The 20,919-nt window shown below is 38.5% G+C and overlaps 2 protein-coding genes across 4 annotated transcripts in view; one reads left to right on the top strand and one right to left on the bottom strand.

The window, feature by feature from the left end:
• Nucleotides 1–104: 104 nt before the first annotated feature.
• Nucleotides 105–15,096, top strand: mrpl13 (mitochondrial ribosomal protein L13). Its single transcript, XM_067602033.1, has 7 exons — nt 105–263; nt 2,881–3,004; nt 3,292–3,385; nt 4,065–4,125; nt 5,839–5,925; nt 7,774–7,895; nt 14,061–15,096. The coding sequence occupies exons 1-7, from the start codon at nt 237–239 to the stop codon at nt 14,083–14,085; spliced, it is 540 nt and encodes a 179-aa protein (XP_067458134.1). The 5' UTR covers nt 105–236; the 3' UTR covers nt 14,086–15,096.
• A 2,246-nt stretch (nt 15,097–17,342) lies between these two features.
• Nucleotides 17,343–20,919, bottom strand: part of col14a1a (collagen, type XIV, alpha 1a) — a 148,281-nt gene continuing 144,704 nt past the window's right edge. For 2 of the 3 annotated variants that reach the window (XM_067602026.1, XM_067602025.1), the window contains exon 48: nt 17,343–18,027. In XM_067602026.1, coding sequence (XP_067458127.1) covers nt 17,999–18,027 — 29 coding nt within the window. In that variant the 3' untranslated portion in view covers nt 17,343–17,998. The other variant, XM_067602027.1, reaches the window with a different exon arrangement.

Below are 20,919 nucleotides of genomic sequence, written 5' to 3'. Positions count from 1 at the left end.
TTGAAAACTGAATACGTTTTTACCTTTTTAAAAAAGGTCAAATATCCTAACATTTAATACAATGATAGCAATGAAATAGCAGGGTGTTGTATTTTAGAACATTAGCTAAATATACATAATTGCGGAACTGTGAATTCTCAGGTCATGTTTCAGCCGAGTAAAAGCTCACAGCGGACCGTCACTCACGTTGAGTTGAGGGTCAAATGTTTTGAGGATGTGCTAGTAGTGTTATCAAAATGTCAAGTTTCTCCAGATCTGCCCAGGTAAATATATATTTTATGTATCACATTATCTCACTGTAGCTACTGTTTAACCGTTATATTTATCTGCGAGGTCGTGTCGTCACATCATATGCTGTTAGCAACCGTTGCTAACGAGCTAGCCACGGTGTGTGTTATGTGATGAAGTTGTAATAAAACTAACAAATCTAATGTTGTTAAACCGTCAGTGAAGGTTAAACCAGCGGACTGTGGGTTAGAGAGAGTCCCCACAGAGCTGAAGCTGTTGTAGCTTTACTTTAGTCTTTTAGCTCAAACGCACTTAGCATCTTTAAACTGTCACCTGCGTCCTAACATCATATCTGCATGTTATGTTAGCTTGAAGCAAGCATTATTTTATTTGTTTTGTTTGTTTTATAGCATGCATACGTTTACAAAATTGTGTAATTGCGTCTATAAAAGCTTCAGACATTGACATACAGTAGTGTGGTGCTCATACCTGCTTTATTACTTGCTGCATATTTTAAGATTTTATGACATTTTAGAAATGTAAGGACCTAAAATTTACGAAATAAAAAGGTTTGATCCGTTTATTCCATGTAGGAGAAGTCAGGGAATTTGATATATTGTCTTTGTGAGTTAGAAAATGTTAAATGCGTCATTTTAATGGAACATAATGTATTGCCATACTATTTTGGCACGTTCATAGCATAAGTTGATGTTTTTTTGTTTGTTTTTTTTAATTTTTATTTACATTTTATAAATACACCAAAGACCTAATACAAACATCACGAATTCACAACACAAGGACATTATGCCAGATGTTACAGACAAAAAGATATAAATATAATATTCATCTTTAGGAGATTGTTGCATCACTAATCCTTCTTGACTGGACTTCTCCTTTTTACATACAAGGTTCAGGTTTCTGTTCATTATACTGGCTTTGTATCTTGAACGGTACAGATCACCTCTTAATCTAAGTGTCCATTATTTATATAGTCTTCTATAAGTGTCCATGTAAGCCATTATCTCGATAAAGTCCTTTAGCCAGTAATTCAAACAAAAACAATTTGATTTCCTTACTTCAATTTATTAGTACAATCCTTTTCACAGAAAGGAATACAGAGTTCAACATTAATGCAGAAATCTTCTTGTCCAAAGTCAATTTTTACTTGCCCCTATACAAATTGTTTTAGTTATTAGCAGTTATCAAATAGACCTCACAACAAAAACTAATGTTAACTGTAATGTTTAATTTTTATTTAAGTAAATGAAACCAAACAAGGACAGAGTGTCATAAATGTGAAGCAACAAACATTCTTGCATATCGAAAATGGCATTTGGTAATTTTTTTATTTCTGGTAATTCTTTTTACCACTTGCCTGATTGAGCAAGTGAGTTGCTAGATTTACCAGCCTGATGTGGCATTTTACTTGCCCTGAGCAATCAGGCACCTTATTGTTGAACCATGAAATACTTTTGTTATCAGGTGTTGTGTTACTGCAGATTTCAATCCATCCACTTGAACTCCCAGCAATCACACTTCTGGGCATAGTGATACATCCACATTTAATATTAAACATAAAATATTTTGGACTCGTACTCAAGATTTTCCTATTTATATGTTATTTAAATAAGAAAAATAATAAGTTGGTTTTAAAGGCACTGCAAACTAGGGCTGCAACTAAGGATTATTTTCATTATCGATTAATCTGACAATTATTTTCTCGATTAGGTGTTTGGTTCATAAAATGGTGAAAAATGTAAACCACTGTTTTCCACAACCCAATGTGACGTCCTCAATTGTTTTGTTTTGTCTCAGCCAACAGTCCACAACCCAAAGATAATTAGTTTACTATTGTAGAGGCCTAAAGAAACCAGAAAATATTCACATTAGAGAAGCTGGAACCAGAAAAATTGTAAATTTTCTTTTTTTAAAATTACTTGAAATGATTAATTGATTATCAGAACAGTTGACAGTTAATTTAATTGTAAGCAACTAATTGATTAAGCATTGTAGCTCTACCGCAAACCTACACAGGTCTCTGGCAGGTGAGAGGTGAACAGAGCTGTGATGGGAAGGCCAACAGACTCTATTTACTAATAAAAATGATAAATTGTGATTTGTACCGTTGTCACAGGCGCAACAAAGCCGTCAGGCATGCGTTAAACATGAGCGTATACACGCAGCATGGATGTTTATTTTGCTGTACGTGTGATTTAACCTACATTCCTTGAGTCTAAATCCTGTGTCTGCCACAAGCTGTGCAGAGGAGGCGTTTGACACTTATCCCTTCCTTCATTGCTGCCCGTGCATAGTAATGTGTAGTGCAGAGAACAGGAATTAAATGTGGTATTTGGTGCGTTTGTTCTCAAAATCTGTATGAGAATGTCATTAAAAGGATAATTTGGGGTGTTTGGTGTTGCATATTCAAGGTTTCAAGGTCATGAACTCTTCATTTTATGACAGTAAGGGTACAGCAACATTAGAAATAAGGAATAATAATTTTTGTTTAGAAGTATTCTGTCCTTGGAATAAGTAGCTTGAAACAGGAAACAAGCTGCCATTTATTGTCACAGAACCTGCAGGGTCTGTCTTGTTCCTGATAGCATTTATCCACACCTATCACTTTATTTAACCTATTCTCTCTCCTTTCAGCAATGGGCGACTTTCGCACGGTCCTGGTTTGTAATCGATGCCCGGATGCAGCCTCCTGGGAAAATAGCGACCATGTGCTCTGTTAGATTACAGGGGAAACACAAACCCATCTACCACGCACTGAGTGAGTACTTCACTCTATCGCAGAACAAGGTTGTCGTGGCATGAAACAGCCACACGATGTCGGTAGTGGATAAACTCTGTATATAGAAAATATATTTTCTTTCTGCTCTCTAATGCATAATACCACTACCAATACTATAAGAGGACATTTGTGTAATGTTCTTTGTTTTTTGGAAGATGTGTCTTTATCCTTAACTTGTTGTTAACCAGAAGAAAACTGCTGTTGGTATAATAATTGTGTCTCTCTGATCATATTTTTTTTTTAACCAAACCTTGAACATCTTGCAGGTGACTGTGGTGACCACGTCGTAGTAATAAACAGTAAACACATAGCTTTCTCTGGAAACAAATGGGAGCAGAAAGTCTATTCATCACACACGGGGTAAGTATATATAACAGGAATCAAAATATAAATAGAAAACAGCTGTGTTGCTGTGGCCTCTTGTTCACACTTGTAAGAAGTGTTTGCTTTTTGGCCACCTGCATCAGTGGTTTTCTAGTGTTGTGTTTTTATTTATTTTCTGGACTCACAGACTTGTTTTCTGTCTAAAAGATGATTTTGCTCATAATGACAACCAGTTATGAAGAGGAGAGCTAGCCATGAATAATCCAGTTTCTTCTGTACTGTAATTTATGCGTGTACATTTGAGAGTCGAGGCTATTTCTCTAAGCTTATACAACACAGAGTGACACATAGTGACATCCGCATAGGATGCTCATATATTCTCCGGCTGCTAAAAAGACATTACTTCTGTGTCATACAAGTGGATAATCTACTTTCTTTGTTTAGATGAGTGAACTGCAGAATCCAAAACAGAATTCTCTCTCTCATCTTTTAAATATATTCATCACTTTATTGTGTTCAGTAGAAGTTTATTTGTGTGAGCAGCATTGTTTCCTGTATGATTATAGAACTGTTAATGGAATACAAGATAAGTTTCAGAGATGTCAAAGCATTGTAGTTTCATATCATCTTATACAGGCAGGTTGAATTACAAAGCACCATGTTTAGCTTGTCATGCTCAACATGCACTCATTTAGTTTTGTCTTCTTATCTAAAGGTATCCAGGTGGATTCAAACAAGTCACAGCTGCCCAGCTCCACTCCAAGGACCCCAAAGCTGTAAGTGTTGTCAATCAGTATTCTGTCAATCAGTATCCTTCATTTTTAAAACATTATTTTCACAAAAAAATATTCTAAACATTTTACAAATACCGCTGCTGCCTTTCATCATGTATTTCTATTACATTGTATGTGTGATTTAACCCACATTGATGGAGATTAGTCTTCATTTCTATGTCTGCCACATGCTGTGCAGAGAAGGTATCAGCTGCTGTGACACTTATCCTTTCCGTCATATGTGCTGTTTGTGCATATTAATGTGAAGCGCGGAGAACTGGGATTTAGCAGCAGTGGATTTTCTCCGGTGATGTGTCGTACGTTCTGAATATCAGTACAAGAATGTCAGTTCAAGGATAATTCCTGTGGTTTTGGTTGTGTTGCATATTCATGGTTTCAGGGTTACAGACTCTTCAGTGTGTGACAGGAAGAGTAGAGTCTGGCTTCACACTACAGCTTTCTTCACACAGTGATAATTGCATTCAGAACTTGACGTGACCTACATACAGTACTTACAAACCACTGGCAGTCGACTCCTTTGTTACGAAACATCCAGGCTTTGGCACAAGAGAGAAACAGCAACTTTTTGTCTTTATTGTCCAAAAAAATCATCATGAACATGAGCACTGTGGTCTATTTTGATTTCATCCACAAAAACAGTGCTGGTGCCATTTTAATGACTCAATAAAACATCAAATGTGTATCAATTCGCGCCTGAAAAATCCCCAACAAATGGACTATTTACTCCTGTTAAAGTAACATTTGCTAAAAACCACAGTGCCCAGGTGTTTTAGGGAATTGCTGAGCTTATTAAAAAAAATAAAAAAAATATTTGTGACCTTAAAAGAAAACGTTGAAAGATATTTACTTGATTTGACTCATTTGGATGGATGGAGCTTCAAATTAGCTTCAGATAAACTTTTAAATACATTTTTGCACAGAAGGAGGACTGTGGATTTTGCCCCCCATCACTTACATTGTAAGCACATTATGAAGAGATCTTCTAATGGTCAGTATGAACAGGAGGAATGATTATGGCAAGAAAAGCCTGTTTCAATGTTCATTTGGGCTCCTGACTGTTGTTTTAAGACAGACTTGAAAAATCGTGAATCTGTCCTTTAACCTGAATCCTGAGCTCTGCTGGCCAAGAGTGGTTTTGATGTTACACAATAGCAACAGGACTGTTCAGAATCATTTAAACATCAACAGCAACAGTTTGTTGAGTGTTTCCACGTGGAGAAGTTTCAGTAAATGGTTCTTGTCTTGTGGGAATCAACGGAGGTAGGTGAGTGACCTGCACTGCTTCCCAATCTGTATTTTACAAAACCAAGAGAGACCCATACTCAGCTGTTGGCTCTTTGCTGATCCAGATTTTAGTCCAGTTTCTGACCACAGACGTTTGTCCTGAAGGTAGTTTAGTCAGAATGAGGTTTGGAGGGTTTACCGGGGTTTGAGGAGAGAGACATGAAATTGGACAGATGAGTGGTTTGTCAGCACTGCCTCTGTCCAACATCTACAGCCAATATTTCTGTCCAGTAACTCTGTCCAAGTTGAATTCACATTTGTGCAACCAGTTTTGCATTGAAAAACAGTTTTTGGAAGCAAATGTTAGAAAAATATAGAAAACCGTATTCGAAGTTGCTATAGACACTGACTTTTATAAGAAACAGTGACTTGACTGTATGTAAATTGTGTTTATGTCATTCTCCTCACCAGATTGTGAAGTTAGCCGTTTACGGCATGCTGCCTAAGAATCTGCACCGGCGCACCATGATGCAGCGATTACACATCTTTCCTGAAGACGTAAGTTCACTGTTCCTCCTTATCTCTCAGGGCTGATGTCCCCCTACATCTTCATCATCCAGGTTCATCAAGGACCATCACAAAGAGGACACATCATCTGATATCATTTTGCAGATGTAGACCTAAACGAATGAGCCAGTTTTCATAAATATGGCTGCTTAACCCCTGTAAGGTATTTTTAAATGAATTAGTGTACAATTAATATCTTTTGTTCCACTGGGTTGGTTCAGTCAAGGAGAAAAAAAATGGATGTTGACTTTGACAGAGTAGAGTAGTAGAGATTAGTGCTTTTCTTTACCTTTTGCCTACCTTCTTTACCTCACATCTTTCTAGTCGGTACGGGTGTTTGAAGTGTGGACGTCCTGGCCAGTAGCCTGCTCCTTTAACATTCAGGCTATTATTTTACAGTGTAATGAGAAAACTGTTCTGTGTTTCTAACTGGTTCTTTCAACACTACTTTAAAAGTTTTTCTTGGTCTCATATAAATTTGAACTGAAATAAAATTTCATGTTGACACACCTCTCAAGGCAGCTGAGAGGAAAAGGAGCATTTCTCATATTTTCCCAAAGACCCGTTTTCCTCCTTTTTTAACAATAAAACAACTATAAATTTTAAAAACACAGAATTTATTTTTAACTGCAAAAAGAGATGAATAAATGTGATTTCAGCTTGACTTGCACTTATCAATATTTTTATATACATTTAAATGTAAATGACTAAATGTAAAGTGAAAGGTGTCACTCGTAGTAACAAACCCACAAAGAATTTTTACCTGACTTTATTGTTTTGGTTTTAAGAGCTGTCACTATATATGGTTCAGTCTCACTGCTCACATCAAACTGGTTTCCAGCAGCAGCAGATGGCTGTTTTTAGCAAAAAAAAGCTCAGAAACCTCACTGTGAGCTATCTGCCCAACCACAAATAGCATCCAGACAAAATTAGCAACTAGCTGGTGAACACAGTGAAGCATTTAACAGGTGAACAGCCAGATATTTTTCTCAGGAGTTGATGGAGACCAAAACGGCTTAAAGAAAAGTGAATACTGGACACAACTCCAAATGAATACTAGTGTCGCTCCGTGTCTGAAGATATACAATTATTTGTCAATATCAGTGTTGTTCTTTGGATTTTCTGTGTTGTGTTGAACAATGTAACTTGTTCTGCTGCCCCCAATTGTATTTTAACATTGGATGTCTAATATGTTTCCATCATAACTGTCTCCTCCAGGTGCATTGAGTCATTGTTGGAGTGAATTATCGACACTGCAGTTCACAGACCTACAGTTCAGAAACATTTTTGGCACTTAAATGGATTCATTTTTTTATTGTTTTAAAAGTACATCGATGAGAAGAACCAGCATCACACATCACAGCTTCTGGAATAAATTGAAAGAAAAAATGTACTTGACAGTCAGTTAATTGTCCTGCATTAACTGGATGTAATTTTTATTATAATACAGTATATATTATTGAGAACACTATTATCAATCAATCCTAGCCATGTGTGGAAAAAGGACGAAAACCAGATCTCTTGTGTTTTGGTTGGTGATGTAATACATGACGTGTTTGGTGTCAGAATGAAAGAAAGTCGGATACCTGTCATTTATTTTGGCCCGGTCCTGTCTTGATATCCACCAGCAGTGTTGATAGTGTGCACTGCAGCAGTGTGCATCTCTAATTACAAACATATGGCTCCCTGAGCCTTGTGAATGTCGACAGTCCCATCAGCAATTCAGAACAGTCCAGGCAGCATTAAGTTGCGTATGAGTAATTTTGAAAAGATGGCGCTTTCTGATCCCTACAGTTTTTTTTTTCAATATCTGTCTCTCCTCTGTCCACCCCTCACCAGGAGCTGCCAGATGACATCCAAGCCAACCTGACGGAGGAGCTGCCTCAGCCCAGAGAAATCCCCAGGAAGCTCAGCGAGTACACCCAGGAGGAGATAGACGCTTTCCCCAGACTGTGGACACCGTATGTTGAAAAACACACACACACAGCAATGCTCACGTAAACACAGATGCTGTATATACACACAGTGCATGTGTAGGTGTCACTGCACACAAACACAAATACAAATGGGAGGAGATGAATGCACTACAATAGTATACACAGGATTAACAGGATCAGTGACTCACTCTCCTTAGTGCTGTCTCCCTTTCAAAGAAACTTGAGTGTGTGTGTGTGTGTGTTTGCGTGGAGTGTTGCACATTCATATAAATACCTCTGAACAATAAGGTCTTTTAATTCAGCCCACACGTACAAACTCAAACTCACAACATTGTCTTGCTTGTGAGCTAAACTGAATCACTGTCATGAACCAGCAATGAGAAATCAACAACAATGTACTTGCTGTAGGATGTAATTGTAATGTCTCATTTTAAAGTGGAGTTGTTATCAGGTTTGATATTTAATGGTAATTCTTTGCCAGCGAGGGTCATTCATTGTGATGATCATATCAAGATGTTAACTTTAGACACACTGGTATTTTTAAAAATGATTTATGTTCAGTTGCTACAAGCTGACACCATGCATAATGGCAAAAGCTGAAATTCCTACAGAGGAACAAACTCAAACTGATACTCATTTTTAGCACTATTCAAATTCAGTTGACTGAACTAAACACAAATTACAAAATGTAATGTTTTAACCCAAACTTCTACCTTCCAATGGCTTTTTTAATTGGCAGACAAACTTCCTACAAATAATTTCCTAATTTATAGTACACACACGCACACACTCACAGTCGTGTTTCCATCTCTTAAGAGGACTTGCATGCATTCCCTGGAGACTTGTCCTAACCCCTTACCCTACCCTTAAACCTTAAGTCTGCACTTAACGATTTACGTTATGGGATTTACTTGCTTTATGTCCCCACAAAAAGGAATACCTGGTACACACACACACACAGACAGACACATTACATTGACTTACATTCATTTCCTGGAGACTTACCCTAACCTTAATATAAGCCTAAACTAACTTTAACTTTAAACCAAGTCTTCACCCTAAAATTAATGATTTTACGTCAAGGGGACTTACTGTTCCCATAAGGGAGGCAAGTCCACACAAGTCTGTGTAAACAGATTTACGTCCCCCACATGAGACACACACACAAACACACACACACACACACACACACACACACACACACACATACAGTCATCTTCTGGTTTTCTGCACTAATAACAAACAGCCAGAAGGGGGTGATGTTGAACTGAGTACCATCTCACAATCCTACTTTTCATAAAGTCAGCTGATGTAACAGAAAGTGTGCTTTGCTAAAGACCCTCTTTGTTTATAGTAGTAGTAGCTAGTAGCTCTTATAAACTAACATTAGATGATATCCTGTTTGGAATAAAGCAGTAGACATGTAGTAATGTGTAAAGACAAATAATACTTTCAGGAAGTCTTTAATGACCTGATCCTGGATAAACAGGAATAAAAGTATTTCACAATCAAAACAAATATCAGGTTTGCAAGCGGATGGAGAGGCACCAACACAGTGGCTTTTTCTTTTAGCACTATCCTTTTTCCTGATATCACAGCAGGAAAAGCACAGGTGTTAATAATAAAATTAATCATGGTTCAATTCCATTCAGCTGCTTCAGTTTCAGGGTCCTGGGGCTAGATTAGTAAATGATGAGTACACACAGAAACTATGAATACACCACTTCCCGCACATAAACTGGTCTTTATAAAAGCAGAATCTGCACACCTCACACATTCTTCAGACCGGGCGTACATGTGTTTTTCTAACGTGATGTGAGTGTGATGTGATGAGGTGGAGATGAAATATAAGCTGAGACACAGAATCTTTTAGTAAAACATTGTTTGTTTAGCTTGATAACCAGCTGCACTGATTGTGTGATATTTGTAAAATGCCAATCAAAGGCGCATTTATTAAGGTAACATTGATAAATTACTTTGTGTGATTCATTTTATTATTCTTTTAATTTATATAGGAGTCGACAGCTTATTTTACTGTTAATATTCTTTTTATTATCTATAGTTGTGACATGGCTTGTAAAGTCGGTTTAGAAAAGAGCGCAACAAATTAATCATTGATTACATTTGAGATATTACTGCCGAAGATGGTTTATGGTCCATGTGATGAATTAATGACATGGACGATATAAAGAGCCTCACAGCAGTGTGTAATGACAGCTGTTCTGCTGTTGGAAAACCTCGCCGGTGCAACACAGTCGGTGAAACTGCACCTCTACTTTCCCCGTTAGTTTCACTGACAGGTGTACAGACTGGCGGAGCAGGCGGCGAACTGATATGAAAACAGCTGGTTCAAAGTGTGTTTTCATCCATTTACGGTTAATTGTGGGAGTGGAAATGAGGCTCGTGCACGTGCGCCCAGTTCCACGACGATTGAGATTTATAAAACAGAACCATGTGTGCGCACGGCTTTTATAAATCTGACAAAAAGAATGCATCTGCATAATTTTCTTTGTGTGCGCACACAGTTTTAGTCATGAATCCACACAGAGTTTTATGCATCTGGCCCCTGACATTGTGCATGCTGTCACACTGTCATGTCATGGCTCACTGGGACACTTGAACAGAACAGAGCCATTGTTAATTTTATTAGAAACACATGTGCTTTCCCTGCTATGACCAGTCAAAACCTCTGCTGTGAAAAAGGTCTGTTGTGAACATTTGGATTGTTGTTGACTTGTGAATTTGACTTTAGAGGAGAGGCTCAGGCGCTGTGTCACTGACACAATCTTGTCAGTGACACAATCTCTGTTAATGAGAATGGGAGTTTAAACTCACCCTTTGCCCTGTCCTGCTCAGACCACGTCAGAGGTGAAAGGCGCTTTTACACAGCACAGCGTTGTTTTCATGGTTTTTTACGAAGCAACGCATGCATGAGTAGATCCAACTGAAAAGCCTGCCAAGCCCTTCTCGTGGCCAGTTTGACTCTGACACTTAATAAGTTGTAACATTTTTTTATTGTAACTATAAACACATGTGGCTGCGGTGTGAATGATTGTCAGCCAACAAAGAGCTGTCCATATGTGACATGATGTACAGAAAGCAACAAAGAGGGGAATTTCCACCAAAAACCACACTTTCAGTGGGAGTTGTGGACACGGTCGCCTCCCTTACCACTCCTGTGTAAATTTAGTTGTAGGTACTTGCATAAACTTGTAGTCCCTATGAAAATAAGCTTTTCCCCCAAGTTGACATTCTTACTTACTGTCTTTGTGGTGTTTTCTCTCACGAGTGAGAAATCTTTCTGTATTCTGGGGCCATGGAGAGTCTACAAGTCAAATACATGTAGCTTTAAGTCAAAGGCAAAACAAACAGCTACTAGACAGAGTTCCTGAATAAAATGATGATATCTTGATGTTTTTCATGTTTAGACTTTGATTCACTTTTTTTTTTTTTTTTTATCACAGTGTCACACAACTGTTGTCTCTAATAATGTGATGTTATGTGAGGCTGTGTTGCCTTTTGTCTTGAGTACATCGATAAAAACATTTTATCGTTTGTTTGTTCTTGGGATTCAATTGTCTACGATCGGTGCTTGTGTTGTGAAGTTTCTTCATGACAGTCAGTGAACTCTTGTCACCATCTTGCTGAATGGTTGAACATCTGAAAATACTCGGGACAACGATGGAAATGAGTCTAGGACTTTATCATTCTGTCCCTGACAAAGTCTGATAAGTTGTTTTTAAAATATTTTGGAATGTTGTCTATAAAGTTACATTACATTACGTTACGTTAGTGCCCTTTGAGTTTCCCTGAAAAGCTTTATAAATGGAGGCTTTTGTTCATTGTGCTGCCACCAAACATCATTGAGGTGCTCTAGAATATAACGGCCTCTCAGCTTGAACTCTGTAGATGTGTCTGTGGTCGTATTGTTCAGCAGGAATCATCTTTTCATCTTTTTTATTGTAATTAACAGCTGATGTTGCATCTGTAGTAGAAAAAAAACGTCCTGTCCCAAACCTTTTGAATATAAATGTCAAAGTGTGACAGACATAGGTGGAGAAAGTTTGTCTGTTTTCCGCCTCCTTCCTGGCTGTCGGGACACACAAGGTGTCTCTGTGGGAGGCGAGAGAGCATCTGTTATTTGGCATAATCATATTCATGGCTTTTCTGAGTGAAGTATTTTCTGGTGGGAGATTAGACTGACATTGTGACCCACGGTTTACTGTCACGATAATGTTGTATTTCTCTTGCTCCACCTGTAATAAACATCATTCTGACAGGTTAACTGAGAGCATTCTGTCCTCCACCTGCTCAGCACGAGCCTTAGCGTCCGTCTTCTACTTCCTTATCCAGGTCAGGGTCGCTCCTCTTCATCTGCAACGGCTGTAGCTCAACTCCGAAGTTCACTGGTGGTCTTTGTTTTAGCTACTCAGAGTGTTTGTGAGCTTGTAAAAAAAGATCAAGTGGTAAATTTAAAAGTTTAGCCTTAGTGCTTAAACCAAAGGTTTGATACACTTTGACTCTCCAGGTTGTTGTATATGGTTCTACTTTTGGCTCAGAAGTAGCACCACATGGGAATATGAAAGATATCTTGGTTTGTGTAACACTTTTGTTTACTACATAGTTCCATATGTGTTGTTTCATAGTTTTTGTGTCTTCAGTATTGTTCCACAATGTAGAAAATAGTAAAAAGAATGATGAAAAACCCTTGAATGAGTAGGTGTGTCCAAACTTTTGACTGGTTCTTTGTCACGTTAAAGAATCAGTTCACCCAAATCACCATCAAAAACTATTGTCAGATAGTGTCTGGCTCTATAAGTCCAGGTTTTTTGACGTTTTCCTATTTTTTGGTCTTCAGAGTATTTTAAAATTACATTTAAAACATTGAACAGCAACAAGTATTTCCAGAAACATCAGCTATCCTGCAAAAACCAAAGACCTCAACGTAACTATTTGTATTGGAGCCACTTTCTACTGAAGAGACAGTTTAAATGTCATGTTTCACACACAAATGTCTGTTCACCTCCACTGTAGAAAGAAATCTCAGATTCTCAAAATCTGGTTAAATAAACCCAATTTATGCCATACTGGCCTGAATATAAGACTAAACAATATAGAATTTATTTCCTCCATGGCAGAAGAACACATTACACGAACCTTTAGACACAGACTCACGATAAACAGACTGTACTGTTGTTTGTAATTTGGGTGGACTGATCCTTTAAACTTTATCCATATGGTACTTTACAATGATCCCAACACCATTTCAATGTTTCTGATCTAGTAAACCCTTCCATAACACGTTTAAACTAAAGATAACCCACATTTGATGCGCATATCTCAGGATACCTCAAAGTTTAAGTGTAATAACAGAATTAAACGAAATTTACACAGAAAGCCGTGATCCAAAAACTGTTTCCATTGTTACTGTCCTCTGTGTGTTTGAGCCTCGTACAGCATGTCTGTATTATGTTCGGCGTTGCTGTCAGAGTGTGCGTGCATGCGGTGATGAATGAGCCACCTCTTATTGTTTACTGGTTCAATCTCCTCAGCCAATCAGTGTGTCCGTTCAGGCCTGTCGCTGTGTGGTCGTCAAGGTCAAGCTAATCCTGGTTTATTTAAGAGATGGGCCTTAGCCTAGTTAATATTCACTCACACTCTTTATTCATTTTACTGATCAAATATGTGTGTGTGTGTGTGTGCCATGGGAGATGGGGTTGAGGTCATCGAGGGCGATTCAATCGTTACCCTTTATTAAACACAGTTAATATTCTCTCAGAAACCTTGGAGCTCAGGCAAAAGATTATTATTGGATATGCAGCCCCCTTTCCTCCCCGTTCATACAATACACACGCACACAAACAAGTACTCAGACAGAAAATCAACAACATAAACATACTGCTGTAGTTGATAGCAGAGCTATTACACTTGATAACATTTTTTCTACTTTGTATCAAAAGCAATACAGCATGACCTGATAATATCTGTCTGCAATCTCTGCTCAAAATTAAAGAGGACAGACACAGCATCTTCTTTTTGTGTTTTGTCTCATTTTGAAAAAAGAAAACGATAAGATCTGTCTGGTTTCTCATCTGTCACTATCTCGCCATGTTTTTCCGTGTAATCGGTCCTTTTCCCCGACTTTTATGCCTCTCCATACTAATGTGTTGTCTTGTGTTTTCTCCACAGACCTGAAGATTACAAGATGAAATGAATCAAAGAAGCCCAACGTGACCGAAGCAGAAAAGGTTTTCATAATAACGTTACACTGAAAATAACAGTTTCTTCGATTTTGTTATGATACTTGAAAAAGTGTTAAATCAAACAGGTTTTATAGGATTTCAGTGACATGTTTGATTTCTTCTGGTCAGATGAAAGATGAAAAAACATTTAAAAAAACAAAGTCAGATGAGTGTCTCTGCTTAAAGGACCAGTTTGTAGGATTTAGTGGCATCTAGCGGTGAGGTTGCAGAGTGTACAGTGTTTGGTTTGTCCATTCTGGGCTGTAGCAACAAGGCGGTGCAACATGGTGGGCTATGTGGATAGAGGATCCACATAGGGCTCATTCTAAGATAAAGAAAACACAACAATACTTATTTTCAGGTGATTATACCCTAATTAAAACATACTTATGAATATTATATTCCATTTCTGCCAAGTCTGTTCCACTAGATGCCACTAAACTCTACACATTGGTCCTTTAAATCCAGCAGTAAGTTCAGTTGGCTGTAGTTTCCTCTTCTCAAAACTGGCATCAAGTCTTGACTGGACTTCTCTAATTCATCTCACCAGTCATAAAACTAAAGCCAGCATCATCAACATAGACTCCATCCTTTTTCTGTGGGGAAATAACAGTGTCCATCTCAGTCGTATTAATCTTGACACAACCACAGCAGACATAAATTATCCAGGAACAGCTTGAGTCTGATCAGAAGGAGTCACATTCTGTGGGTTTTCCTCTGATTATGCAACCATGAAATGATCAGTTCTGGCCCATAAAAACATGACATCTGTTAGAGCTGGTCCTGACTTTGAAGGCTTGTGGCTTCACAGAAAAAAAAAAACTATTTATGTGTTACTATGACAACATTCATGTCATCATTGTGCTTTCGGTAGAAGTGACTTTCATCAGGAAATCCTCAGCTTTCCTTCTTGTCAGTGTGTGAAATAAAAATCAAATCTTGTTGCGTAAATTGTAAAATAGGCTAATAAACAATTTAATACATTCTTGCAGTTTGTTCTTTTTTTACCTAATATTGTAAAATCTAGATTAAGTTTGTCCTCTTTTGTGCCACAAATGACTTAAAACACAATTCTGTTGTCTCATTACAGATTTATTGATTATAAAAGCAAACAAAATAGAAAATAAATAAGTTCATATCATACTAAGGGGCAGGTGGTGAGACACATTCCTTGTTCTAACTGGTGAAAACAGACCGCGGCCAGCTCAACAGCTCAACTTTTGGTTACATTTAGTGCTTGTTTTTTCAGACTGCAGTGCAGGACAGGCAAAGTTTACACTTGTGGGTCAGTCCTTATTGGTTTTCACAGAGAAGCAACAGAGTGTTTTGAATAATAACTGGATCCAGGACTTATTCCAGCAAGAGGTCAGAGGTCAACCAGTGAGCAAACAGCCTCCAGAGTGAACAGACCCCGACTTTGCATAAGACTAAACAAAACAAACAGGGGCAGCTACAAAAAACACAAAACAACACAGATGAGTCTCTTAAATTCAGCACACATCTTGATAATTTCTTTGACCTGACTCAGGTTTGTGATAACAGAAAAGACATATTGGTATACTGGTAACCTGATGTTCTCCATGAATAAAACTCATAATTTAAAAAGTAATAAGTTTGAGTGTTGCACAGTGTTAAAGTAGCAGAAAACTGATGCATCTGCTTCAGTCTACAGTCCTTTGGGGGGGAAACCGCCAATATTAGCTCAGCTAAAAACAAAAAAAACTGGCAAAGAGAAGCAAACAACACAATACTGTACGGAAAAAAATCACTTCAAAAACATTAACACACATGAAATAAAGACAGCACAGAAGCAGGGGAAAACATGTTTCGTCGTTATAAAAAGCAGCCTGTACAAATGGTACCAGCTCATCATCCGTGATCATCTAGCTAATTTACATACGACCAACACAAGATGCACGTGTCCAGTTACACACTCGGTGGTTGGCTCAAAGGAGACATGCAACTTCACACGAAAGAAGGGTTTAGTCCTGAAATCAGCTGTAAGATGAGAGAAGTGGTCTTACCTTTACATTACCACTGGACGATGCTAACATAGATCAGGCACTTTTCGGACCCCCCACCCCCCCCTTTTTTTTTCTTTTTTTTTTTTTTTACAGAGATATCGTACAAGAGTCCACAGAGCTATTTACATAGTTTCACCAGGTGGACAGAACCACTGGATACACGGGGAGGGAGCGGGAGGGGGGGGGGGGTCTCACCACAGTTTCAGATGGGGGGGGGGTTTCAGTTTGGACGTTGTGTATGTGTGTGTCAGTGTCTGGTTTGTATGTGTGGCGTGCAGGGCTCAAGCACTTGAGGTGAGTCCATCCTTCTTCCTCTAAAGTCCTCCTTCCTCGCTCTCCTCCATGACGACGACGTCACGTGAAAACCTCCTGGCGACTCCCGGTGACCTCAGCTCCACGTCCTCGGAGTGGGTGGGGCTCGAGCGGTAACCATGGCGACTGTGAGCCAGCGGGGAGGGCTGTTGGGGGTAGTACTGAGGCGGGTAACCGCGATAATAGGGGTCCTCTTCCTCGTCCTCCTCCTCACCCTCTTCGCCTCCTTGGTCGTTGTTGTAAGCCACTGCAGCAGGGTTGTACGGCTGGTTGTAGGGCGGATTGTAGGACTGGTAGCCACCGTGAGGCAGTGGTTGGACTGGGTGGGGTGGTGGGAATATTGGGGGTCAGTTGGAGAGGAGGTTTCTGGGTTGCCACGGCTAACACATAAAGTTAAAGCTGGCTTTGGGACTACGGGTTTCAGTTTTTACCACCACCATTGTTTAGGAGCATGTCAAGAGGCAGCGTGATATTAAAAGCTACAAAACAAGTTGAATGTAAGTTTGAGCAGAAGCAGGACAAGAATGGGAAGCATGCACAGGTTGGTGATTTTAAGCAGTTGACAGGCTGATATGAGCTCCTTGGTCTTGGAACCCAAAAGTGTCCCAACGGATCAGGTTAGTAAGGAAGTGAGTTAATGAAGTTCAAGAAAAAAAAAAAAAGAAAAAATCAGGTTTCTACCCTGTATAGCCCAGATTGGATCATTTCACAGAAATGAAAGGATCACATCTGGATCACATCAGGGGTAAAAACCGGAGTTTCCGCCCAGTTTATATGAAATGTACAGATAGAGGGGTTGTTCAGTAATGAATGCAGCCAATCAGCATCACAACAACTCATCACTAGTTAGCTGATTCATCTGGCTTTGAAGGATGAGATTAGCTTTGAAGAGATTTGAGCTTGAAGCTGGGTGAAGTGGAGGCTGCAGCAGCAAAGCGTTGTATGCATGAGTATTTGTTGACAGATGGCACTGAGATCAGTGGTGGGGATCATCACAGCAGCATTGAGGGGGTTTTTTCTTTTGGTCTTGTGGGAAGGTGACCAAATCCAATTTTGTCTCTGAGACTCTCAAGTGATGGAGCAGCCAGATAAACAAACCTATTCTATCAAGAAATTTAAGTACATTGTAGAAAGTAATCCAGTTTCTATTCATAACGAGGAAGCGCAGCATCATGTGTGTGCGTTTCTAAAAACTTAGGAGACCAAAATGAGGGCTCAAAGTTGCCTAAAGTCCTAAAATCTTAAAATAGCTGAATAAAAATATTCAGGCTTGTTAAATTTCTAGATAATTTTAGAGAAAAATGAAGTGTACGTTGCAAGAAAAGTAATTTAGAAAATGTAGGTCTCCAGAGACACAAAATTTAAAAAACACTGCTGCAGGGATTAGAGGTTAAACACCGGGGTCAGGAGTAATTATCCATCCCAAGAAATAAGGATGCCTCGAGGGAGTCATTGAATACATCAATTTCCTCAGTTTCTAGTCTTATTTACAGGGCATGGAGGGAGGTGAGCACAGGAGGAGGAGAGGAGGACGATTGGAGAATGCTCCTCAGTAATCATTCCCATAGTCCTGTTGAACTTCAGTCAGAAAGAGAAAGATACAGAGGGAGGGGAACACAGGGAGGATACAGAGTCAGAGAGATGTTACATCAGGAGGAAAACCTTAATGACACCAAAGAGTTAAACCTCTCAAACCGCACCGACAGAACTTTACCAGCTGTTGGGTTGCGGTGTTGGAGGTAGAAGAATTAGTGTTGGAAATCTGCTTCCCTCTTTTAGAGGAAACACACACCCTTAGTCATTCTTATAATAAATTTAGCTCAGATAAATATTAAGACATTCATATGAAATGTTTAGAAAGATGGAAAACGTGTCAGATCTCTATTTCTCTTTCTGCACAGAAGAAAGTAAAAATAAAGATTTCTAACACAGAAAACAGTAGTGCAACATGTGTTTGTAGTTCAGCAAATACCAAGAAAAGCTGAGTCAAACATTGGGAGAAGTCTGCCATTTTCTGCAGATACCACAACTGCAGTGTTTTATATACCATTATATTACTCAAAATATACTCATCTAAAGGTGATGGGTAGCATGTGGGAGAGCTACATTAAAGTATTAATTCAGTGAAATTATGTCTTAATAAATAAGACCTATGATATGCAAAAGTAAAGTATTACACAGCCAATGGCGGGATTCTTACCATTTTTCCTACTAACCACAAGTGTGATAACCTCATAGAGTTCTTTTTTTTGGTTTCTTTCCAAAAGTTACATGAAAAGATCAATACTTCTTTCGTGTTTGTCCATTAAATATGAAGCTACAGCCATGTTTGCACAAGCACAGAGCTAGGCTAACCATTTTCCTGCTTTCAGTCTTAATGCTGAGCTAAGCTAACTGTCGGCTGTTTGCCAGACATATATGAGAGTGGCTTTGCTGCAAAAAAGCAAACAAGTGAATTTCACAAAATGACAATCTATTGCTTTGAAGAACAAGACCTAAGATATGAAGGTAGTGATTAATTACATACGTTAATATTTTGTTCTACTTTTGATGCCATTTTTGTATCTACAAACATTTCCAAGATACGCTCAATGTTGAATTTAGCCTAGCTTAGCTCACTCTCAAAAAAGGGAAACGTACCTTTAACCTATGACAAAGAAGAATAAACTACATTTACACGTTTTATAAAGCTACTCGTTTTTTTTAAAGAAGTTGCAGGATGACCACCATTTCACCTGGCTAAACCTTTGTAAGGTGCTTGAAGCATCAATGAGTCCAAACTTGATAAAAGAGATTTCTGCACACTTAGATCTATGCAGTATTTCACTTTATTTTGAGCTTTTGCTCTATCAGCCCTTCATCAGAGCATACATGATTCATGTATGCTCTGATGAAGGTCAGAGCATACATGACAAGCTGTTAGATGTGTAACGTCCCTGCTGAGATCCAAGTGTGCGGAAATCTCTTTTATCAAGTTTTTCTTTTAAGAACTTTAATTAAATTCAAATTTATTTTCTACAGTATTTGTTTACCCACAGCCAGGGCAGTGGAAACAGTGATTTAAAGAAAAATGATGTAACCCTCTAGAGATTGTGTACGTTCTCCGGAAAACGTTAAGAAAATGGTTCTTGCTTGGCTAATGAAGGTTAAACATTGTATTCCTTGTCTTCAAGCAGCACTGACACTGACCCTGCTGACATCCAGTAACGCCTCGTTCACAAAGCTCATAGCTTTAGGCAACAATGTGTTTTGAGAATATATGGGAAAATATGAGTAAACTGAATTATCCCTTTAGAGGACAAAGATAAACAAAGCACACTTAAAGGCCAAATTTTGGGCTGCTATGAGAGGAAAAATGTATTGCACATACTGTATTTTATAATTGCAGTTTTCCTTTTAAGTGGTCAGGGAGGGAGCGTTTAATCCTCGCACAGTTCAGAAGAACAGGCAAGGCTCTTTGAAGTCATAAAACAAAATAAAAAAAACCCCTTCTGACTGGAATCCATTTATATAAAATAAATCTGTTTGATGGATGAAGTAATGTCTCATCCATCAGCTACTTTTAGCAGATGATATATCATCAAGACGACTTGTCAGAAGCTGTTAGATGTGTAATGTCCTTGCTGAGATGACCCAAGACAATAGAACAATTAAAGTCCTACAAGGTCCTCATCAGTGTGAATATTCAAAGATGTCCTGTGTGTGTGTGTGTGTGTGTGTGCGTGTGCGTAAATCGTATTTTATTAGATCTCAGTACAGACAAACACCTCCAGTCTGTAACACGGTTAACTCCTTAATTCATCAATGTGGACCTGAATATATAAACTTCACAGTGGAACAACTATAAAAGGCAGATTACTCTCCAGTTCTGTGAGAGGTTTATTAGAACAATAACTATCTCAAAGCCTGCTGTCACTGTGAAAACAATATTTCAGTGTCTTATACTATAAAAGCTGTTTTATAAGATGGAAAGACTGGGCAGGGTTCAACAGTTTAAGGTTGTGTCGATAAATTAGCAAATATAAGAATAAAGTAAATTATGTCTTTAGTAGTAACACTGATGGTTGCACTTAACATGGTGTTTTATAAGTGTAAAATAACAGAATTGAATTACTGCTCAGTTGCAAAAGGACAAACAAGGACAACATGAGGTCTAAATAAACAGCAGAGAATGTTTTAGTAAAGTCTGGATATTTTGTGGTTTGACTATATTCAGGAAAATATTCCAGTCAAGATGTTGTTTTTGTTTCAATGCCAGTGTGGTTTCGTATTAACTTGTCTACAGCAGTGGTTCCCGGACTCCGTCTGTCCATTTGAAGCAAAAAGAATATGATTATAAGATTTTCAGGAACTTGTCAGTCAACCAGTCATTTCTGTTGTGTGAATAAAAAACGAAAGCAAAATTTTGCCCAAACTGCCAGTTTGGGACACAAAGGGCTCTTCTGCTGTACTGAATTTGAATAGTAACAG

Source organism: Thunnus thynnus, chromosome 10 (genome assembly GCF_963924715.1).
Source record: "Thunnus thynnus chromosome 10, fThuThy2.1, whole genome shotgun sequence".
NCBI classification, from domain to species: Eukaryota; Metazoa; Chordata; class Actinopteri; order Scombriformes; family Scombridae; genus Thunnus; species Thunnus thynnus.
Note: the sequence above shows the minus strand (reverse complement) of the source record. Positions and strands in the feature narration are given on the sequence as shown.